The 21,160-nt window shown below is 32.2% G+C and overlaps 1 protein-coding gene across 1 annotated transcript; it reads right to left on the bottom strand.

Moving 5' to 3' along the window:
* Positions 1–8,796: 8,796 nt before the first annotated feature.
* On the bottom strand, positions 8,797–13,467 carry LOC126893205 (Golgi phosphoprotein 3 homolog sauron). Its single transcript, XM_050663170.1, has one exon. The coding sequence runs from the start codon at positions 13,397–13,399 to the stop codon at positions 12,539–12,541; it is 861 nt and encodes a 286-aa protein (XP_050519127.1). The 5' UTR covers positions 13,400–13,467; the 3' UTR covers positions 8,797–12,538.
* Between the last annotated feature and the right edge of the window lie 7,693 nt (positions 13,468–21,160).

The following is a 21,160-nucleotide window of genomic DNA, read 5'->3' as shown; positions in this document are numbered from 1 at the left end:
GATAACACATGGATTTGAACCGGGGAGCTATATTCCCTTTGCTTTGACAGGTTACAAGATTTCTCATACATACTGACAAATTTAATAGACCAACTGAAGTATAAAAATACTTTAAAATTTAAAGTAAATATACTTACTATTATTATAAAATATTTTATTCCCGAGGAAGACAAATCCAAAGACACAAAAATTATAATAAATAATACATTTACTAAAAACACTAATATATTCTTTTAATGACTTATTTGCGCCGATACATACATAATTTGAAAGATTAGCAACGAACTACATACTGTCTGTCTGCGCATGCGCCAGGGAATTACAAAATTTCACCGTCGATCGTAAAGAAGTATAACTTCAAAAACAATTTAAACATTATTCGCTTTACAGCGAAATTTTTGATGCTATTGACTTTAAAACAACTACTTTCAATTTGTTTGTTAAATACTTTATTGTTTTATTTAATTGTTATGTAGGTATTTGTTATTAAATTGCTTTAAAATAAATATTGTTTGACTTCGTGTGTTTGTTTTTTTAAATTCGCACGAAATAGTAAGAAATATCGGATGATTCCATGAAAGTTTGGGTGTGTGTACTTATCAAGAATTCATAGATGTCCTATACAGGGTGTTTCATTAATAATTGTCCATATAGTAACTGGAGAAACCTTAGCACAAAATACGAAGATTTAACCTAAAACACTTCAATAAAAATGTGGTCCCTTACTGAGTTACAGGGTGTTTTATCTAAAAATTTAAAAATTATTTTTGCACAGAATTTTAAAACTATTCGACGTATCCTTTTCATACTTGGCAGAAAGTGTGACTACTATACACCCTACCAAATTATGATAAACAAACGTTTCTAGCTACTACCAGAGGCGTACGACAGGGGATAGTGAATGGTTGACCCTTCTCAAATTCTACGCCACTGGAGGAATTACTATTTTAGTGCCCTTTTTAGATTCTCCAATACTTTCTATGTAAATCATATACTCTTCATTGGTAACGATAAAGTTATTAGTTTTCGAGATATTTGAAGTTAAATATGAAACGGCACAGTTATTTTGATTAATTTATGATATGATTCATATGATTAAAATTTAAAAATTATTTTTGTACCTAGTACTTTAATTCTATTTGTCGTATCCTTATCATACTTGGCAGAAAGTGTAGGTATTTGTATACCCTACTAAATTAAGATAAATAAACGTTTCTAGCTACTACCAGAGGCGTACGATAGTGGCTGGTTGGCCCTTCCCAAATTCTACGCCACTGACGAAATTGCTATTTTAGTGTATTTTTTTGATTTTTCAGTACTTTTTATTTAAATAATATATTCTTCATTCGGAACGATAAAATGATTAGTTTTCGAGATATTTGAAATTAAAAATGAAGCGACACAATACATTAATCAAAATAACCGTGTCGTTTCATTTTTAACTTCAAAGATCTCAAAAACTAATGACGTTATCGTTACGAATGAAGAGTATATTATTTTCAGAGAAAGTATTGGAGAATCCAATAATTGAACTAAAATAGCAATTCCGCCAGTGGCGTAGAATTTGAAAAGGGTCAGCCGTTCACTTTCCCCCGCTGTACGCCTCTGGTAATAGCCAGAAACGTTTGTTTAACATAATTTAGTAATTTGTAGAGTACCTATACTTCCTACCAAATATGAAAAGGATACGTCGAATAGTTTTAAAATGCTGAGCAAAAATAGTTTTTATATTTTTAGATAAAACACCCTGTAACTCAGTAAGGAACCACATTTTATTTAAGAGTTTTAGGTTAAATCTTCGTATTTTGAGCTAAGGTTTCTCCAGTTACTATATGGACAATTATTAATGAAACACCCTGTATATCAACATATAAGATCCTGACGACTACACAATTATAAAAAACCGACTAAATTATTGTATAGAAAAAATATAGAACACTATCAACACAAGAGTGGTAAGTGAAAGGGATTTAGAAGAGAGAGATCAACAATAGACGCGATACATGTTTTAATGAAAACCATCGAAAAAAAAACTATGAACATGACATATAAACTATACATATTGTTCATCGACTCATAACAGGCCTTAGACAGCATGTACAGACAACAATTATTAAAAGAAATGAAAAGGATGGAAATACCAGCAAAATTAATAAGACTGAGTAGAATAACAATGAAGGATTCATCAGCAAGAATTCAAACAACCAAAGGAGATATAGATGACATCCATATAGAACGTGGCGCAAGCCAAGGAGATACTCTGTCATCGGCTCTAGACTGGTGATAGCATATGAAGCTGAAGTAATCTGTCTTACACATAAAGATGAAGAAAAACTAAAAGAATAATTGAAGCAACATTTATGAGTACAATAAACGGAATAATACAGAACAAGGAGAAAATAGAGAACCATGAAATAATACATAAACTGAAGGGGAAAAATAGTCAAATTTATTAACACAGTAAACGCCACGTGAGTTGTATTTAACTCACACCCTGTTTGGACCAGGCGTTCTGTGAGTTAAATATAATTCACATTAACACTGAGATTCTGAATGTGGAGCCTGAAAGCAAAAACAAAAAATTTTAATGTGGCCGTTAATTTGTTAAAGCACAAAGACTAAGAGAGTTTGGATACATTCAAAGAATAGGAGAAGACAAACTAATTAGGAGCTTAAAGAACTAGAAACCAGTATACTGGTTATTATAATAGCCAGACTAAGTACTCCAGGGAAATAAGGCAAAAATATACCATGTTCGGGACACTTGAGCAGCCAGGTTTCAAATGGGTTTTTTGGGTACTATATACCTAATACATTATACATACAAAAATGCCCGTCACAGTTCGGACGAGAAATTTAGTTATTAAAAAATAAGTGTCAAAAATGGCAGTTTTTTCGTTTAAATCGCTACGGGTAAAAATAGGGTAATTAAATATCTTATTTATACTATTATTCTCATAGTAGATGAGCCAAGGTTTAAAACGGCAGTTTTTGAATTTCGGTTCTATCATTTGTTGCTTCAGAAATTGCAAAATAAGACTAAAATTTCGAAGATAAAAAATTGCTATAACTTTTGTGAAAACGACTGTAAGACTTTCATTTTGCACTAAAAGTTGAGACAAACAGTCCATATAATGCACAAAAAATTTTAAGTCGATTCGTCAATTAATTTAAATTTTATTCAATTTGTTTATCCCAATGAGCTTTTTTTTCGCAATATTATTGTTCAGAAAATAGTAATGTAATAGCAATTCTGTGAAAACCACAGGAAAGAACAAAAGTCATGATTTCAAAGTATTTAAAAAAAATCATCAAAAAGTCATTTTTATCATTCCGAAAACATTTTACTAAAGTAGGGTCATTTTTAGTTCATAAACAATTTGAATAACTTTGTTAATATTAACTGCAGATTAAAAATACTTTGGAATTTGAAAAGCTGGTATTTTTATACGAATTTTCAAAAAAACACTTTTTGCCTAGGTTAATTACAGTCAAAGTTCGTCACTTTTTTTATTTAATTGACAGCTACTTTGTTTATAACAATTAAGCAACCCAACTAGCGCCATTTCGAAGTTGAAGGTATATAGTTTATGTGTAAAAGTTTGAGTAAACTTTAAACTTCAACAGAGTTGTTAATAAAGCTTTAAAAATAACGTTCTAACGAAATCGATTTGTGGTCGGTGGAAATGAATTATTAAAATCCGTCCACTCAAAAAATGAAACTGATTCTTCAAAAATATGCTGCGAATAATATATCCAGAGCTTGTTGATGGATTTTGATCATAATTTTTTTAAATTGTATGTACTCGTAGTCTTGTAGATTACGTTAGGTACGTAAATCCCCACCTAACATTTCAAAATGTTAGGGGGAGTTCCCCTTATCACTCAGGGATATGAAAAACAGATTACAACCGATTCTAAGACCTACCGAATATACATATATAATTTCATAAAAATCGGTCAAACGGTCTCGGAGGAGTATGACAACTAACACTGTGACAGGAGAATTTTATAGATGTAAATATATAGATGGGTATTAACAAATAGGGGTTGGTGATGGAAAAGTGTAAATTAAGGGTTGTATGTATTTTTTAATCCTACATCATAAAAAATTAAGATAGACAATTTTGTCCAAAAAAATTAAAAAAATATCAGCGGGGCAACCCCCCTTATAACATATGGGTATGAAAAATAGATTAAAACGTATTCTCAGTCCCATGGGATACACTTGTAAAATTTCATAAAAATCGGCCAAGCCGTTTCGGAGTAATATGGTAACTAACACTGTTACAGGAGAATTTTATGTATATTAAAATAAATGTGAATTAAATAATAAAAGTGGCTAACTTTGACCGTAATTAACATAGCCGAAAAGTTTTTTTTTGAAAATTTGTGTAAAAATACCAGCTTTTGAAATTCCAAGGTAAATTTACTCTACAGTCAATATTAACAAAGATATTCAAATTGTTTTCAAGCCAAAAATGAGTCTACTTCAGTAAAATGTTTTCGTAGTGACAAAAATAACTTTTTAATGATTTTCTTCAATAATTAGAAAACAAGACAATTGTTCTTTCATGTGGTTTTCATAGAATTTCTATATAATTATTATTTTCTGAACAATAACATTACAAAGAAAAATCTGTTTGGGATAAACAAATTCAATAAAATTTAAACTAATTGACGAATCGTCTTATAATTTTTTGTTCAGTATATGGACTCTTTGACTCAACTTTTTGTGAAATATAAAAGTCGTAAGGTCACTTTCGCGAAAGTTATTAGCAAATTTTTTATTTTCGAAATTTTAGTTTTATTTTGCAATTTTCGAAGCAACAAATGATCGGCCCAAAATTAAAAAAGTGCCGTTTTAAACATTGGCTCATCTAATAAAAGAAGAGTACTATAAATAAGATATTTAATTATCCTATTTTTACCTGTAGCGATTTAAACGAAAAAACTGCCATTTTTGACCCTTATTTGTTAATAACTAAAATTCTCGTCCGAACTGTGACGGGCATTTTTGTATGTATAATGTATTAGGTATATAGTACCCAAAAAACCCATTTGCAACCTGGCTACTCAAGTGTCATGACAAAAACCTTATTTCCCTGGAGTAAAGAGAAAGATCCAAAATAAGATGGAAAGACCAACTAAAACAGAAAAAATATGATCTTTGAAAAATAGCCTAGAGGACATAATATGCAGTCTAATACATTGTGTTAAACAGATTACAAGAGCTCACAGAATATTGAGTGACCTATTCTTCTTCTTCTTCAGATGTCAATCCACGAATGGATGTTAGCGATCGCATTTTCCATTGCCTTATGTTTCGGAGTCAGGACATTTTCTTGCGTCCTATTCCTCTATTGCCTTCAATTTTACCCTCGATTTCAAGTTGAAGGAACTGGTATTTTCGTTTGGCACGATGTGACCCAGATCCGCCATTTTCCCTTTCTTGATGGTTTTGAAAAGTTGGCATTCTTGGTTAATTCTTTTAAGGACATCTACATTTGTGACTTCCGCCGTCCATGGTATCATAAGGATACGGCGATAAAGCCACATTTCAAAGGCTTTAAATCTGTTTATATTACTCGTTTTGACCTATTACTTTAGGTCATTTTGTCTATGTACAAATTTATTAGACTCACTAAGATTTTATAAAAAATTTTAATTATGAGGTGATACTAAATAGGTTTTTTGTATGTACATATGTTGTTCGGTTGTTCATTTAATTGTCTATATTTTATCACAAACGAAATATTATTATTAATGAACAAATATGTATTTATTGACCCTCGAAAGAAAACAGAAATAACGACAATTAAATACACTACTCCAAGAAATTAACAGATCATCTTAAAAATGGGTCATTTTTTATGTCTCGAATTTCCTAAACTTGTGATCCGATTTAAGTGATTTTTTTAAATGTTATAGCCTTATTCTTTAACAATATCGCTGTAATAAAATTTTTGCTAGACAGGTAAATTGTCACTGTATACCGGGTGTACCAATCAAACTGTTTTTTTCTCAAAGTTCAGCACACCCTGTGGAATATTCTACCATTTATAAAATACTGAAATTAAAACCCAACTATAGCCTCAGGTTTTCTTAACATTCTGTTTTTTTTTTTCATTCATTCGCTTATGTTGGATAATAAAAAAGTTAGGTACTTTAACAACTAGCCATGTTCTTCATCAATACAGGGTGTTTCTAAATATCTAAGTGCGGCAAACTTCAAGGGGCAATTCTTTTCCAAATTTCAAATATTTTACCAAATTTCATTTGCATAATATCTCAACCGGTTTTAGAGCAATAAGTAAATCGTCAGTTTTTAAGAAAAATTTCCACACCCCGTATTTCCGATATGAAACATTTGAGGACATAAGTTTATAAAGCAAAATGTCATTTTTTTTCATGTAGAATTACCCTTTAAAGTTAGTTGCACACCATGTATTGATGAAAAACATGCTTAATTGTTAAAGTACCCAACTTTTTTATCATCCAACATAAGCGATTGAATCAAAAACAGAATGTTAAGAAAACCTGAGGCTATATTTGGGTTTTAATTTCAGTATTTTATAAATGCTAGTTGTGACAATTTACTTGTCTAGCAACAATATTATTACAGCGATATTGTTAAAGAATAAGGCTAAAACATATTAAAAAAATCACTTAAATCGGACCACAAGTTTAGGAAATTCGAGACATAAAAATGACCCATTTTTAAGCTGTTGCGTTGATTTCTTGAAGTAATTTATTAATATTTTGTTGAGCCACTTTTGGGCGTTATTAGAGCTTGATTTTAACATGGGATAGCTACATGTTCTAATTAAAGCTCTAATAGCGGCCAAAAGGTGGCTAAACAAAATATAAATATTAATTAAAATAAACTCCTGGACAAAATTAACGCACCACTCCTATTTTTCTCAATAATATTTATTTATTGATAATTTACTGTACGACAAGTTGCCTATGGACCTTGTTTGACAGTGACAGTTGTTATGTAAGCTAATAATAGTCTTGTTTTAACAATAATTTGTATTAAACTTCGTTTTAGACCAAAAGTGTGTTAAACTTTTCATAAAAAGTGCCGATTAAAGCAAAGTGCTAGTGAGACACAAGCTTTTTATTGTGATATTTTTCATCACATGCATATTTGGAAGTTCATTTGCATAAAAATCAAATAAAAAATGAACCGCCAAAGAAATTTGTCAATGGAGGAGGCAGTGCGAGCATCGACTCTCCTAGATGAAGGATATTCAATGTGATACGTTGCAGGTTTATTAGGAAGACATCATTCCAGCATCAGTCGCAAGGTGAGGCGATATAATGAAACAGGGTCGTACCATCGAAGACCAGGGCAAGGGCGAAAACGTTGCACTAATCAAATTGATGATCGTTTTTTGAAACAAAGTGCTCTCAGAGAGAGGAGAGTCACCAACAATTTGCTAAAAACTGAACTAACAGATGTTCGAAATGTCGCGATATCGTCTCGAACAGTTAGAAGACGTTTACATGAAGCAGAATTGAGCAATAGGAAACCGGCCAAAAAACCCTTGCTTACCAGAGAACACAGGGTTCAGAGATTAAATTTTGCAAGATTGCATCAAAATTGGACCATCGATGATTGGAAACGAGTTCTTTTCTCCGATGAGACTAGAGTAAGCCTAAAAGCTCCAGAGGGTCGTGATAATGTCTGGCGAAAGCGAGGAGAAAGGTTTGCCAGCTGCAATATCTCTCCTAAAATACCTTTTAGTGGTGGCTCTGAAATGTTTTGGCGGGGAATTTGTTTTGAAGCTCGTACGGAGTTGGTCCCCATACGTACGAGGTCTATGAATGCCCATTATTACTTAGACAACATTATTGTCGAACTTGTAATGCATTTTGCTCCGTTTCTTGGACCTAATTTTTTATTCATGCAAGACAACGCTCGTCCTCATGTGGCTCGACAGGTTATTGGCTACCTAAATGATGTTGATACTCCATTATTAGAGTGGCCACCTAACATTCCGGACATAAATCTTATAGAGCATCTATGGGACTATCTAAAAAAAAAAGATTCGAAGTCGTAGACCCCTTATTGCCAATCACAACCAACTCATTGAGGCCGTTATTGAAGAATGGGAGAATATTCCGCAAGCTTTTGTTGAACATTTGACATCAAGCATGCCTCGACGCATAAATGCAGTCATAAGAAGTAGAGGAGGGCCTACACCGTATTAGTGTTGACCAAGATGCATTTTATTGTGTTACTTTACTGATTTTCTTCTTTTTGCAATTTGGAGTTATGCTAGCTTATTTACGCATTTCCAACAAAAACAATTTTTTAAAGAAACAATAAGGCAAATTAAGGTCATGATAAAGTCATGTTGGACTTATTTGTAGGTGTTTATTATTATTTCAATGTAACTTAGTTTTATTTTGTGTTCATATTGTAAATATTTAGATTAATTAAAAGTGGTGCGTTAATTTTGTCCAGGAGTTTATTAATATAATATTAGTCATTATGTCTGTTTTCTTTAAAGAGTCCATAATATTTGTTCATTCATAATAATGTTTTATTTGTGATAAAATATAGACAATTAAACACATGTACATTGTGTCTGGTACCTACAAAAACCTATTTAGTACCACCTGATAAATAACATTGTTTACAAAATCCTATAGTGTGACTAATAATTTGGCCAGGGACTGTACATACATGAAATATCTAGATAGTGAGCAATTAAAATAAAATGTCCTAAAGGAAAGTATTGATGATATGAAAATATGTGTGTACATATACTAAAAAAACTCATATAGACATTTAGGTTTATTATATGTATGACATTTATCTAAACATAGAAAGTTAAATTAACACTAATACAAATACTTAAAAAATGTGAAGTTGGAAACATATTTTCAGTGTACTATAAATTTTGTAACAAATTAATTATGTATTGATAATTATTCCATCTTGCCACATGCCATTTCACTGCTAATGTATAAAGAACGGTGCTCAAATTAAAATATCAATATTTTTGCAATGTAAAAATAAATTACAGCAAAGACAGAACAAAAATATATTTAATTTGTAGTAAAGCAATAACCATAATGCAAAGAAACTGCTCAAGAACTGTTTCATAAAAACATCTCTTCAACATAATTATGAATCAATATAATATAATATAAATTTTATATATACAACATTATCAGCTGCTACATGATGTTTGCAGAACACTTTGAAATTAATTATTAGTTTTTTAGGGAATATTTTTTAGAGAATCTTTGTTTAGATAATATTCGTCTAGAGCATGTAAGTGACAGACTATCACAGTTTATACAAATAATTAATTGAAAGGGCCAGTTAACATTATGGTATATGCTAATAAATATTGTTAAGTTTGCAGGCAACCTTGAAAATAACAGCAATTTAAAAATGTATCTATGTATTATGAATATTTTATTAAAAAATATTTTTTTGGAATACTGACAATACTAGTCTTTTAACTAAAACTTTTGTTTAATTCAGTAAATTTAGATATGTAGTCTAGAATCTAGCAAATATAGAGATAAGCACCACAAATAAATATGTATTATGTGATGATTGATTGTTTTTGAATTTTGATATTTAAACAGAACATATAAAAAATTTAATCATATGCATTATATACAGCACTATAGTATTTATAAATTAATTATTTGGAGCATACAGTCTCCAAAAGACTCAACATAAAAAATCAGTTAAGAAATTCCATCAGTTTTTATCACAAAACTGATAATTTGATATATCTATAGTATAGATTGAAGCTGTAAGCTTCAGTGATCTTTTTGAGTAACATACCATTGCTAGTATAGTTTTTAACAATATCTTCTAAATGTTAGCCAGTATTGAAATTTATTGTTTCAGAATTATCCTCACAAGTTCTTCCATATAGAAATCATTATAAAGAAATAAAGACTGACTTGTTAAAAACAGTAATGTTTATTTTGTCATATTAGTATCACACTATCTGGTAGCATACTAAAGTACTTTATCACATCTTCTATAAGGTAGCTTACAAGGACAGATTGTAATACAAACAGTAGGTTACTTTTTACAAAAAAATACTGATATAACTAACAATAATGGCTATTCCATGAATATACGACTGTTTTGGATTATCGCGACAACGAATATTTTAGTGGCCAACATAAGTATGAAAGTAAATTGGTTGTTCTAATTATTATTCCAATAAACAACAATGTAATTTGAAAATTACTTTCGGTATTCATATTTTTCACAGTGAAATATTGGTTTTCGCCCTAATTCAAGACAGTCATATATTCATGGAATAGGGTATATATAATTTGTTTACTATATTACTGTATAGAGTTAAAATATGGACTAGAAGTGTCAGCAGCACAATAAAACAAGATGTCTGTGATGAAATGATGATCATAGGCTAAAGATCTATTATATTAAAAATAATAAGTAATGCAAAACAGGATTCTAATAATAATAACACAATAAAAAATTCTTGGGGACTATAACATTGCACAAGGACCAGGACTTATCGATACAAAAGAAGAATTTGTTATGTTTTATAATGAAAGGATAAACTGAAAGTAAAGGTGAGGTTGCCACTGAGTAGAGCACTTAATAGTTACTATTAAATAACTGAAGACAATGTACGAAGATGTATTTTATGGTTTTTAAGTATACTGTAAAATTAAATAAGGTGTTTTCAATTAGTGATATAGGTGAACCAGAGAACTAAGAAAGTCATTAATATTCAGCTGAACGGGGTAGCTCAGCGAGTGAAATTCCACAAACAAGCGACCTACCTGTTTCATGAAATAATCCTTTGTTTGTATAATTTCACAAATCAAACAATAGCATTCCGCTGAACTGAATATTAAATGCGTCCTCTAGTGCTCTTGTTTAGGTATACCAAAATCTAATAATCTAAAAAGGGACTACCCTATTTTCAAGGTTACCTACAAATCTAAAACTCTAAATTAGATAATATGTTGTAAAATTACTCAATAATTCTAAACCTAACAAAAATTTACAAAATAAAAAGTTCAATATATATATATTCAAGGAAAAGTGTTATTTGGTAATCCTTTACCAAATAACATCCACCGAATTTTTAAATACATAATTTTTGAGGTACAGTATTTTCTTTATTTAAAAGTTGATCAATACTTTTCAGTAAGAGCAAATAACACGAGAGAATCAAGACTAAAATGTTGTTTCGTCTATATGATTATTAAAAAAATATATAATCCAATATTTACTTCAAAGAATCAAAATTATCACATCTCAATCAAAATCCTAGTCTTCCAGTACTGCTAAGCTTCCACGATTACTAGAGCATCTCTGTAATCTGGACAAGATTGAATACAGACTCAGACTGGAATAATTCTGGATCAAAGTTATATTCCCAAATGTTCCAAATAAAACCTGGAATACTGTTTAATAAAAAAGCTTATAACAATGTTGATACAAAAAAGACGAGGAATATACATATTTAAAAAAATGTAGAGAAAATTAAAGAAAAAGGATATTTTGAAGGAAAAAAGTTATTTCAAGAAATGAAATGACCATCTAGGGTCCAGTGTTAATAAAATTTGCTTGTGTACAAAGAAATGTCCCATAGTAAAAAAAACTACCCATAAAGAAATTAATATCCATGGTTTTGGAATCGAAAAATGCTCCTACTCAGTCAACAAGTTCATAAAACAACACTATTAACTGATATAGAAATTTAGAAAAATCAATTGGTTTAAATAACATGATACTAGCACTCTTTGTTCTCAGATTGATTTTTGAAGCTATATATTATATACTTTAAAATTTGTATTTAATAGTGATATTTCATAGACGTTATATTTTTGAAGGAATCTCAAAAATTATGCTATGTTAAATATGAAAATAAATATGTATAGTGGAACCAGCGAACTAAGAGTCATTAGTATTCAGCTGAGTGGTACTATTTTACAAGGTGTGAAAATCCATAAACAAGGGATCTAACTGTTTCATAAAATGATCCATTGTTTATATATAATTTCACAAATTGAGTAATAGCATCCCGCTGAACTGAATATTAATAAGTCTCTTAGTTCTCTTGTTTAGATATAAAGGTCCTAAAAGATGTGATACTTAGTAAAAAAATATAAAATACGAATGTTTTGCAAATGGGATGAAACTTTTATAGCAATTTTAATTTCCTCTAAGTCAAATGAGGCTTTACAGTAATGTCCCAAATATAGATTTTGGAAATAATACTTTATTTACCTGAGAACAAAGAGTTTTATAAAAAGCGGAGACATATATTGGACTATACGACCAGAAAATACATGAGAACAATATGTAGTTGTATAAGTACTTCAGCGTCCTAATGTTATTTCTAATCGTATCGTTAGTATGTAAACAATTATGAATACTATAAAAGTTACCTGTAAACCATCAAATAAACTTATAAGGTTTTAATTCTATACCTCAAAAGATCTAAAATTAGTTTCGATTTTGAGGTATTGGTCATTTGGCAAAAAATAACCATACTTGTTACACTTTTTATTTAGTAAAAGCAGCGAAAACAGCCCACAACACATCAGATGTGTTTGGTTTGTTGGCTTCTTCTTCGAAATTCAAATCTAGGAGTTTTCTTACTCGTTTAGTTGCTAATTCATAATCATCATCGTTGAGAGGTGCAAAAGCATTCTCGAGTACATCACTTGCGTGTGCTAGGAATATCAGAGCTAGCATCCGTTTATCCATCTGTTGAGGATTATTTACCCATTTGGAGAGAACGGCATCTTGAATTTTCTTGATTAATCGACTTTTTGTGACATTGTCTGTTAGGGGATGTGTGGTCATATCAAAAAATAAAAAATTTTGTTTTTCAGTGGTAAGCACACCTTTTTCAACTAAATTTTTTGCCAAACGTTCTCTAACATTCTTTAACTGATATCGCAGTTTCAATGGATTCCAGGTTTCTCCACTTAAGTATTCAATCCAACTTTGAACTGTTTCTGGTGGTTCCGTCTCCTTAAGATGTTTTAAAGCCTCGTCCAGAAGTACGTCTCCAATGGGGGTGTCACTTTTAATAATTAGTTTCCTCGCAAGAAGGCCTCTTCTTCTCATACCAGTTTTCTCCAGTTCGACCCGCCCTCGAAGCCCCAATTCGATTAGAATACATCCTCTTAAGCCACTGGAAATGCAGTCGTTCCAAAAAGACGTGTAACCCTCTTTATCTTTGAGACCAAGGAGCAAGACCTCTTCCATCAACGTCAACCTTGTTTCTTTAGAATCACCATCGTCGATATCTTCGTCGCGGCTCGATTTCTTATCATTATTTTGTTCTTCTTTGTTTAAACCCTCACTATTTTCCCTTGTTACATTCCTTCTTTTAACAAAACCCTCACTACGATTCATTTTCAGGGTACATATCTAAATAATGTTGACGTTTACTGATGTTGGTTGAAAGGATCCCCTCCCACATCACCTGTCAAAAGTCATTGCCAGTCAACAATTTTTCGCGATCACATACTTTCATTTTCAGAACGTCATAAAAAAATTTACGATATTTAAAATAATTATTTCTTCGCTGTGTCTAGGTACACGCTAACGTGTACGCAAATAAAAAAGTTAGGTACACGCTAAACGTCATCAATTTAGTGACGTCACTATTTAGCGTGCTCTGTTACTTGTTTCTTGCATACACGCTAACTTAAGCCGCGTTTATGCTGTGGTAAGTAGAGTGAGGCATGGATTTGTCTAATCGCGTTGTGTTTACACTTTAATATTGATTAGTAAAGAGATTTCTTATTTTTTATTTTAGTATTTGTTTTTAAATTAACTATATTAATTAAAATAAAATAAAAGGAAGACCTAAAGCTTCCACAATAATAATTAACTTAGGTATAAAAATTATTTTAACAATATTTTGTACATGTAATATCAACTAAATACATTATTTTGCTAACCTAAATATACAGGGTGTAACAAAAATACAGGTCATAAATTAAATCACATATTCTGAGTCTAAAAATAGTTCTATTGAACCTAACTTACTTTAGTACAAATTTGCACACAAAAAAAGTTACAGCCCTTTGAAGTTACAAAATGAAAATCGATTTTTTCCAATATATCGAAAACTATTAGCGATTTTTTATTGAAAATAGATATGTGCTATTCTTATGGTAGGGACGTCCCAAAAAAATAATAACAGTGAAATTTGTACACCCCATAAAAATTTTATGGGGGTTTTGTACCTCTAAACCCCCCAAACTTTTGTGTACGTTCTAATTAAATTATTACTGCAGTACCATTAGGTAAAGACGATGTTTTTAAAACTTTTTGCTTCTCAGTATTTTTTCGATAAGCCAGTTTTTATCGAGATGCGGCTTCTTTTTTAATATGTTTACATAAAAAAATTATGGGACTTTTGTTCCCTTAAACGCCCCAAATGTTTGTGTTCGTTCTAATTAAATTATTATTGTAGTACCATTAGTTAAACATAATGTTTCCAAAACTTTTTGCCTCTTTGTATTTTTTCGATAAACGATCTTTTATCGAGATATTAATATGTTTCAAAATATACCTAAAAAATGTAAATTCACAATAAATTTACATATTATTACCAGGTCTCTATAATCTCATTTACCATGTAAAAATTTGTGTTGGGTTTTACAAATGTTCAAAATATCTCGATAAAAACTGACTTAAACATTACAAAGAGACAAAAAAGTTTTAAAAATATTTTGTTTAACTAATGGTGCCACAATAATTGAATTGGAACGCAATTCAATTCAATTGGGAGGGGGCTTTAAGGGAACAAAACCCCCATAATTTTTTTATGGAGTGCACAAATTTCACTTTTATTCTTTTTTAAGATATTACTGCCATAAGAATGCCACATGTCCATTTTTAATAAAAAAATCTTTAATAGTTTTCAATATATTGGACAAAATCAATTTTTATTTTGTAACTTCAAGCGGCTATAACTTCTTTATGTGCACAATAATTGTACTAAGGTAAGTTAGGTTCAATGGAACTATTTTTGGTCCCAGAATGTTTGATTTAATTTATGACCTGTATTTTTGTTACACCCTGTATACTTTTATATTATATACACATTGATTTATTACAATTAAGTAGTGTGAAACATCTAAAGAGTTCTGCTAACCTTCCCTTTCCCTTAATAACAAATATTTTTCTATCAAACAAACACTTACGCCCGATTTCATATTTCATAATAAAGTTAAAGGAGACTTTAAATTAAAGCAGGCTTTAATCAATATAATATAATGAATTATTTAAAGCCTCCTTTAATTTAAAGTCTCCTTTAACTTTATTATTATGAAATTGGGCGTAAATAACATATCAAAATAGTATAGCGTGTATGTAAAAAACCAGTAACAGTGCACGCTAAATAGTGACGTCACTGACTTGATGACGTTTAGCGTGTAGGTACCTAACTTTTTTATTTGCGTACACGTTAGCGTGTACCTAGACACAGCGTTTTTAAAAAATATTTAGAAATTATGAATTATTCTTATCCAATAAAAACGAGGCAAAAGTATAAAAAGCAGGAATTTTAAAGTAAAAATAGAATGCAGATTAAAGTAATAAGAAATGTAAAACTAATAAAAGCATTGAAATTCAATAAAGGCTACTATAAAACTAACTAGAATATTAACGAAAAATCTTATGAGAAAAGTATAAAAAATCAAGAGATATGAGAAACGAAGATTGTATAATAGAACAAGCAATAAGAGAACAGAATAAGGGCCCTAATAGAGAAAATAGTTAAAACAAAGTAATGAACGATTTGTACCAAAGCTCCAAAGAAGAAATGTTATCGTCTTTCAAATAGCAGACTGATTCTTGCATGAGAGTTTAATGAAAGGGTAACAAATAAATTGGAAGTTATGTCCGACTCAACAGTATTATTATTATTTTAATGTGTCCTGATATAATGGTTAGCGGTTAGGTACTTATAACCGGCTGTCGATTTCCTCGATATACTCCAGGGAAGAGAGTAAGAAAATTACCATGTTCGGAACACACTGGCCCAACCAGGCTGCAAATGGGTTTTTGAGTGGGTTCTACCTACTACCCACATAACATGATGTTCGCATCATGTTCAAAGCATATACTACCAACCATGATACTATAAATAAAGAGATAGTATTTTCCCGTAGCTCAAATACGTCCGAGTTCGCGCATTGGTGACGTAACTGGAGACCGGAAGTTGAATTTGAATTCTTGTTAAAGTTAAATGGGATTTGTATGCATTATGTGATGAAATTATTCAATTAGCAAAATAACATTAAACTTCAATGTATTCGAAAAGAATTAAGTGTCGAGATTCCAGTCAAAATAACTGTCAAAGATAAAATATAAAATACAACCGCGAACAATTCAAAGTAATCGGACATTACGAATGATTACGAACCATTACGAACTTGCCGGTCTCCAGCTACGTCACGACTTCCGTATGTGCAATATATTATCTTGTTATTTATAGTATCATGGTACAAGCATAGCGTGTACCTTAAAAAACATTCTAAATTTCATGTTCTTTGCATATACTTCAAAGTATATTCTCGTACCGTATACTGAGTACATTCGTGTACGTAGGATCTCGGAATATTCGTAAAAGTTTATTCTTAGAATATACCTTTATCGAATATTATCAACACATACTTATAAGTACATTCTTAACACATACTTATAAGTAGATACTTTTAAAATATCTTAAAAATAAGATGTATGTATAGGAAGTATAATATTAAAAAAATCTAAACGGGAACTGGTGTATGTTTTCAAAAGACTGACTTATAGGTGTAAAAACCTCAAAAGAAGAGAAAACTTCGAACAAACACATTCTATAGTTTAAAATAAACCCAGGGATATAACCACTGGTTAGGGTAAAAACCCTTAAATGTTTAAAAAATCACATTTAATGTGTTTTTATAAAATGGCTACCATTCTTACAAACAGCTGTTACTGACTGACTGACTGTTACTGACTGTAAGAATGGTAGCCATTTTATAAAAACACATTAAATGTGATTTTTTAAACATTTAAGGGTTTTTACCCTAACCATTGGTTATATCCCTGGGTTTATTTTAAACTATAGAATGTGTTTGTTCGAAGTTTTCTCTTCTTTTGAGGTTTTTACACCTATAAGACGATAGCTCTGATGATGGCATTAATATGCTGAAAGTACTTAGCTGATTTAATAAATTTATTTACACACTATCAGTCTTTTGAAAACATACACCAGTTCCCGTTTAGATTTATATAGAAGTGTGTACAAGTCAAACAGTCTTTTTCTATTTAGTATAATATTAGCCTTATCGATTATCAACTTCGTTATTTTTTAGAATAATTAATAAAATTTATTTATGTAGGTAGTATATTGGACGAATTTCATTTCAAAATTGTTGTATGGTAAAAAAGTTTAAACATTAATTGTGTAAACGTTTACATACTATTAAAAAATCGTTTTCATAATTGAAATGACTTAATTCAATATGGGCCATTTCGCAGAACCAAAACGTGCCAAACCCCACAACCAAAGGCTTTGGTGTTGCCAACCGTCGCGTAAGCTTTTTCCGTCAACTTACCTTAAAAATTCCCACTTTTATAAAAAAACTTCCCTCTTGTTTACAAAATCTGAGAAGATATGCTTAATTAATTTCAAATATTTTGATTTTTTCTTAATATGTTACAATTTGGACTGGAACAAAAATTCCCTTTTGAGTTAACTTTTTCTCTTTATCACCGTTTATGTTGAAAATTCCCGCAAAAAGGGAAATTTCCCTCCGTTTGGCAACACTAACCACCGATGTTGTTATTCCACAATACTATCCCCCGTCTTATTCTGACCATTTCTTACCTGAATGCTGAATGGATCAGGGATAGGAAACAATCGTAAAATATGAAAACGAAAACAGAAAACAGGCATTATTTGTATCTGTGCAGTGTTAAGGGTGAAGACGAATGATGTAGTACTAGGACTAAAGAACACACATAATCTCTTTATTTTGTTTGCGGTACTTCAAGATACATATAATCTATTTTGGTAACTCAATATTACTTAAATAGTATTGTAACAAAATAATTAATGACCGACCCTCGTATAACAGATCCCATCTCCACATACACGGGACGGAAGACGAGAAATTCTCCGAATGTCTGGACAATAACTAGAGATGAGCGTCGATTGTTCCAGAATAACGACTGGGCTATAAATACGGATAAATTTTGTAAATAGAGTTAGTGTATAATATAAATCCGTCTCTAACTTGTATAAATAAATTCGTATAAACGAACCGAGAGTATTATTTTAAACCGTAATCACGCTACAGTTTGGTATCGGTGTGGAGTGTAAATAATTTTAAAAAGACTTTTGAACTTTATTCGGCGGGAATAATCGGAGTGCGTTAATTGTTCGGTATTCGGAAAGACTTTTAAAAGACTTTTGGGCTTTATTCGTCGGGAAGAATTAAAGTGCGTTAATTGTTCGGTATTCGGTAAGACTTTTAAAAGACATTTTGGAAAGTACGTGTGTGCCGACCAAGGATGTTGCTACAAGAACTTTCCGTAAAACAGCTCCGTGAACAACTAGAGGAACGGGATGAAGACAGCAGTGGGTCCAAGAAAGTCTTACAAGCACGACTCGAGGAAGTACTCACGAAGAAAGGAGATGATCCAGAGACGTTCCACTTCCAGTCAGCAGAACAAGCAATCTTATCGAAATTAAAAACTGTTTCTCAAACGATTGATGAGTCTCCTCAAAAGATCAATGGAACCTCTAGAAAAAGCGATGAGAAATTCGAAAACGTTGCTAAAAAATTCGACGAGACTTCTCAAATAATTAAAGACGTTTCTCAAAAGATCGATGAAACTTCTATAAAGAACAACGAAAAACTTGAAGAAGTTTGTAGACAGAACAACGAGAAACTTGAAGAAGTTAGTAGAAAAAGCGACGAGAAATTCGAAAACGTTGCTAAAAAATTTGACGAGACTTTTAAAGTAATTAAAGAGGTTTGTAGACAGAACAACGAAAAACTTGAAGAAGTTTGTAGACAGAACAACGAGAAATTCGAAGAAGTTTCTAGAACATTCGATAAGATGCAGAAAGGTGTAGACGACAATAAAGAAATGCTAGAAAAGAAGATCAAAGAATTAGAGAGCATGATAACCGTTACAAAATTATAACCGTCAGTTAATACAGTAGCTTTAGATCCTGTAGTGAAAGATGAACTACCGAGAGACGAAACGTCGCATAATATGAGATTCAAATTACCACCATTTGATGGAAAGTCCTCTTGGTCCATATACCTGAGGCAATTCGAAGCTATTGCGACCGCCAATCATTGGACCGAACAAGAAAAGGCTGTTTCCTTGACTGCTGCTCTACGAGGTGATGCTACAGACATATTAAGGTCAATTCCTAAGGGCCACGAAAAATGTTACCAGACCTTGTTCACTCGTCTAGAAAAACGCTATGGAGATGCCCATCTACAACAAGTATACAAAGCACAACTGCGAAGTAGAAGTCAACGAGCAAGTGAGAATCTGCAAGAATTTGAAGCAGATGTGGCTCTTGTGGTGAGGTTGGCTTATTCAGAGGTGCCAGATAGCATTTTAGAAGAAATTGCGGTAGATACCTTCGTCAATGGGCTAAAAGATAGTGAACTACAGAAAGCTTTACGACTAGCAAGACCGAAAGTTTTAGATGAAGCACTTGCTATTGCCTTGGAACACGAAGCAGCTAGCCAAGCTTCACGAAACAATCAAGTACTAACCGTGGAAAAAGGCGATAAGAGAAAAGATGAACGTTTGGTGGAAATGGTACGGAGGGTGATTCGTGACACGATGCCGAAGAGACGCGTGAAGAGGGCTGGAAGAGTTCGTTCAAATACAGATGCTTCCTCGATACGGCCATCCGGTAAAAGTTGTAATCACCAGCTTAAAGTAGAGGAACAGCTTTGCCCTGTAAGACGAACCACCGTCGTTAATGAGCAATGGCAGCCCCAACAGTTACAAGACGCCCAAGAAGATGATCCATGTATAAAAAAGAGTATTGGATTGGATGCGGCAAGGTGAGAGACCTAGTTGGCAAAACATTAGTGCATGTAGTCAGGAAGTCAAGGCCTACTGGAGCCAATGGAATTGCCTGGTACTAAAGGATGATCTTCTGTACAAGAGTGATGATGGTACAGAATCCAGGCTTCAGTTGATTGCAACTAAAAGTAAAGTGTCAGAAGTATTGCTTCAGTTGCATGACGCTGCATCAGGTGGACACTTTGGTATTACGAAGACTCTACAAAAGGTTCGAGAACGGTTCTATTGGGTGAACTGTAAAGATGATGTACGAAGATGGTGCCGGAAATGTGAACTGTGTGCATCCAGTAATTGTCCAGTTGGTAAAAAAAAAGCACCCATGAGACAGTACAACGTTGGCAGTCCTATGGAAAGAGTAGCAATCGACATTACAGGTCAATTTCCAGAAACCGATGCTTGAAATAAATACATCCTGGTAGCCATGGATTATTTTACGAAATGGACCGAGGCCTAGGCATTACCGAATCAAGAAGCTGCTACCGTTGCAGAGGTACTTGTTAAAGAATTCTTCAGCCGATTTGGTGTTCCCTTTGAGATCCACTCCGACCAAGAGCGAAACTTTGAGTCAGCTCTTTTCCAAAACGTTTGTAAATTGATTGGTGTCAATAAGACCAGAACAACACGCCTGCATCCTCAATCAGATGGGATGGCCGAGAGGATGAACCGAACGATGGGTAAACACTTGTCCAAAGTTGTATCTGAACATCAGCAAGATTGGGACCAACACATTCATTTATTCCTGATGGCCTACCGCTCGGCCGTGAATGAAACTACAGGTCGAACACCAACCTGCCTGATGTTGGGTCGTGAAGTTCGTTTGCCCTGCGACCTAGAGTTTGGCTGCAGACCTTCCGAGGAACATGTTGCAGGCGAAGAATACGTCGACCGCCTGAAGTTTCGAATGAACAACATTCATGAACTTGCCCGACAACACATCCAGATAGCCAGTGACAGAATGAAAGATCAATATGATTCTCGATGCAAGAATGAAAGCTTCGAAGTAGGTGATCTTGTCTGGCTGTATAATCCACAACGTCGTCGAGGCTTGTGTCC

The sequence above is a fragment of the Diabrotica virgifera genome, chromosome 10 (assembly GCF_917563875.1).
Source record: "Diabrotica virgifera virgifera chromosome 10, PGI_DIABVI_V3a".
Taxonomy (NCBI): Eukaryota; Metazoa; Arthropoda; class Insecta; order Coleoptera; family Chrysomelidae; genus Diabrotica; species Diabrotica virgifera.
This window is presented reverse-complemented; position numbering and strand designations above follow the sequence as displayed.

Bases quoted from the DNA above. Each gene is read 5' to 3' on its own strand.
- LOC126893205 (XM_050663170.1), bottom strand. From the start codon at position 13,399: ATGAATCGTAGTGAGGGTTTTGTTAAAAGAAGGAATGTAACAAGGGAA.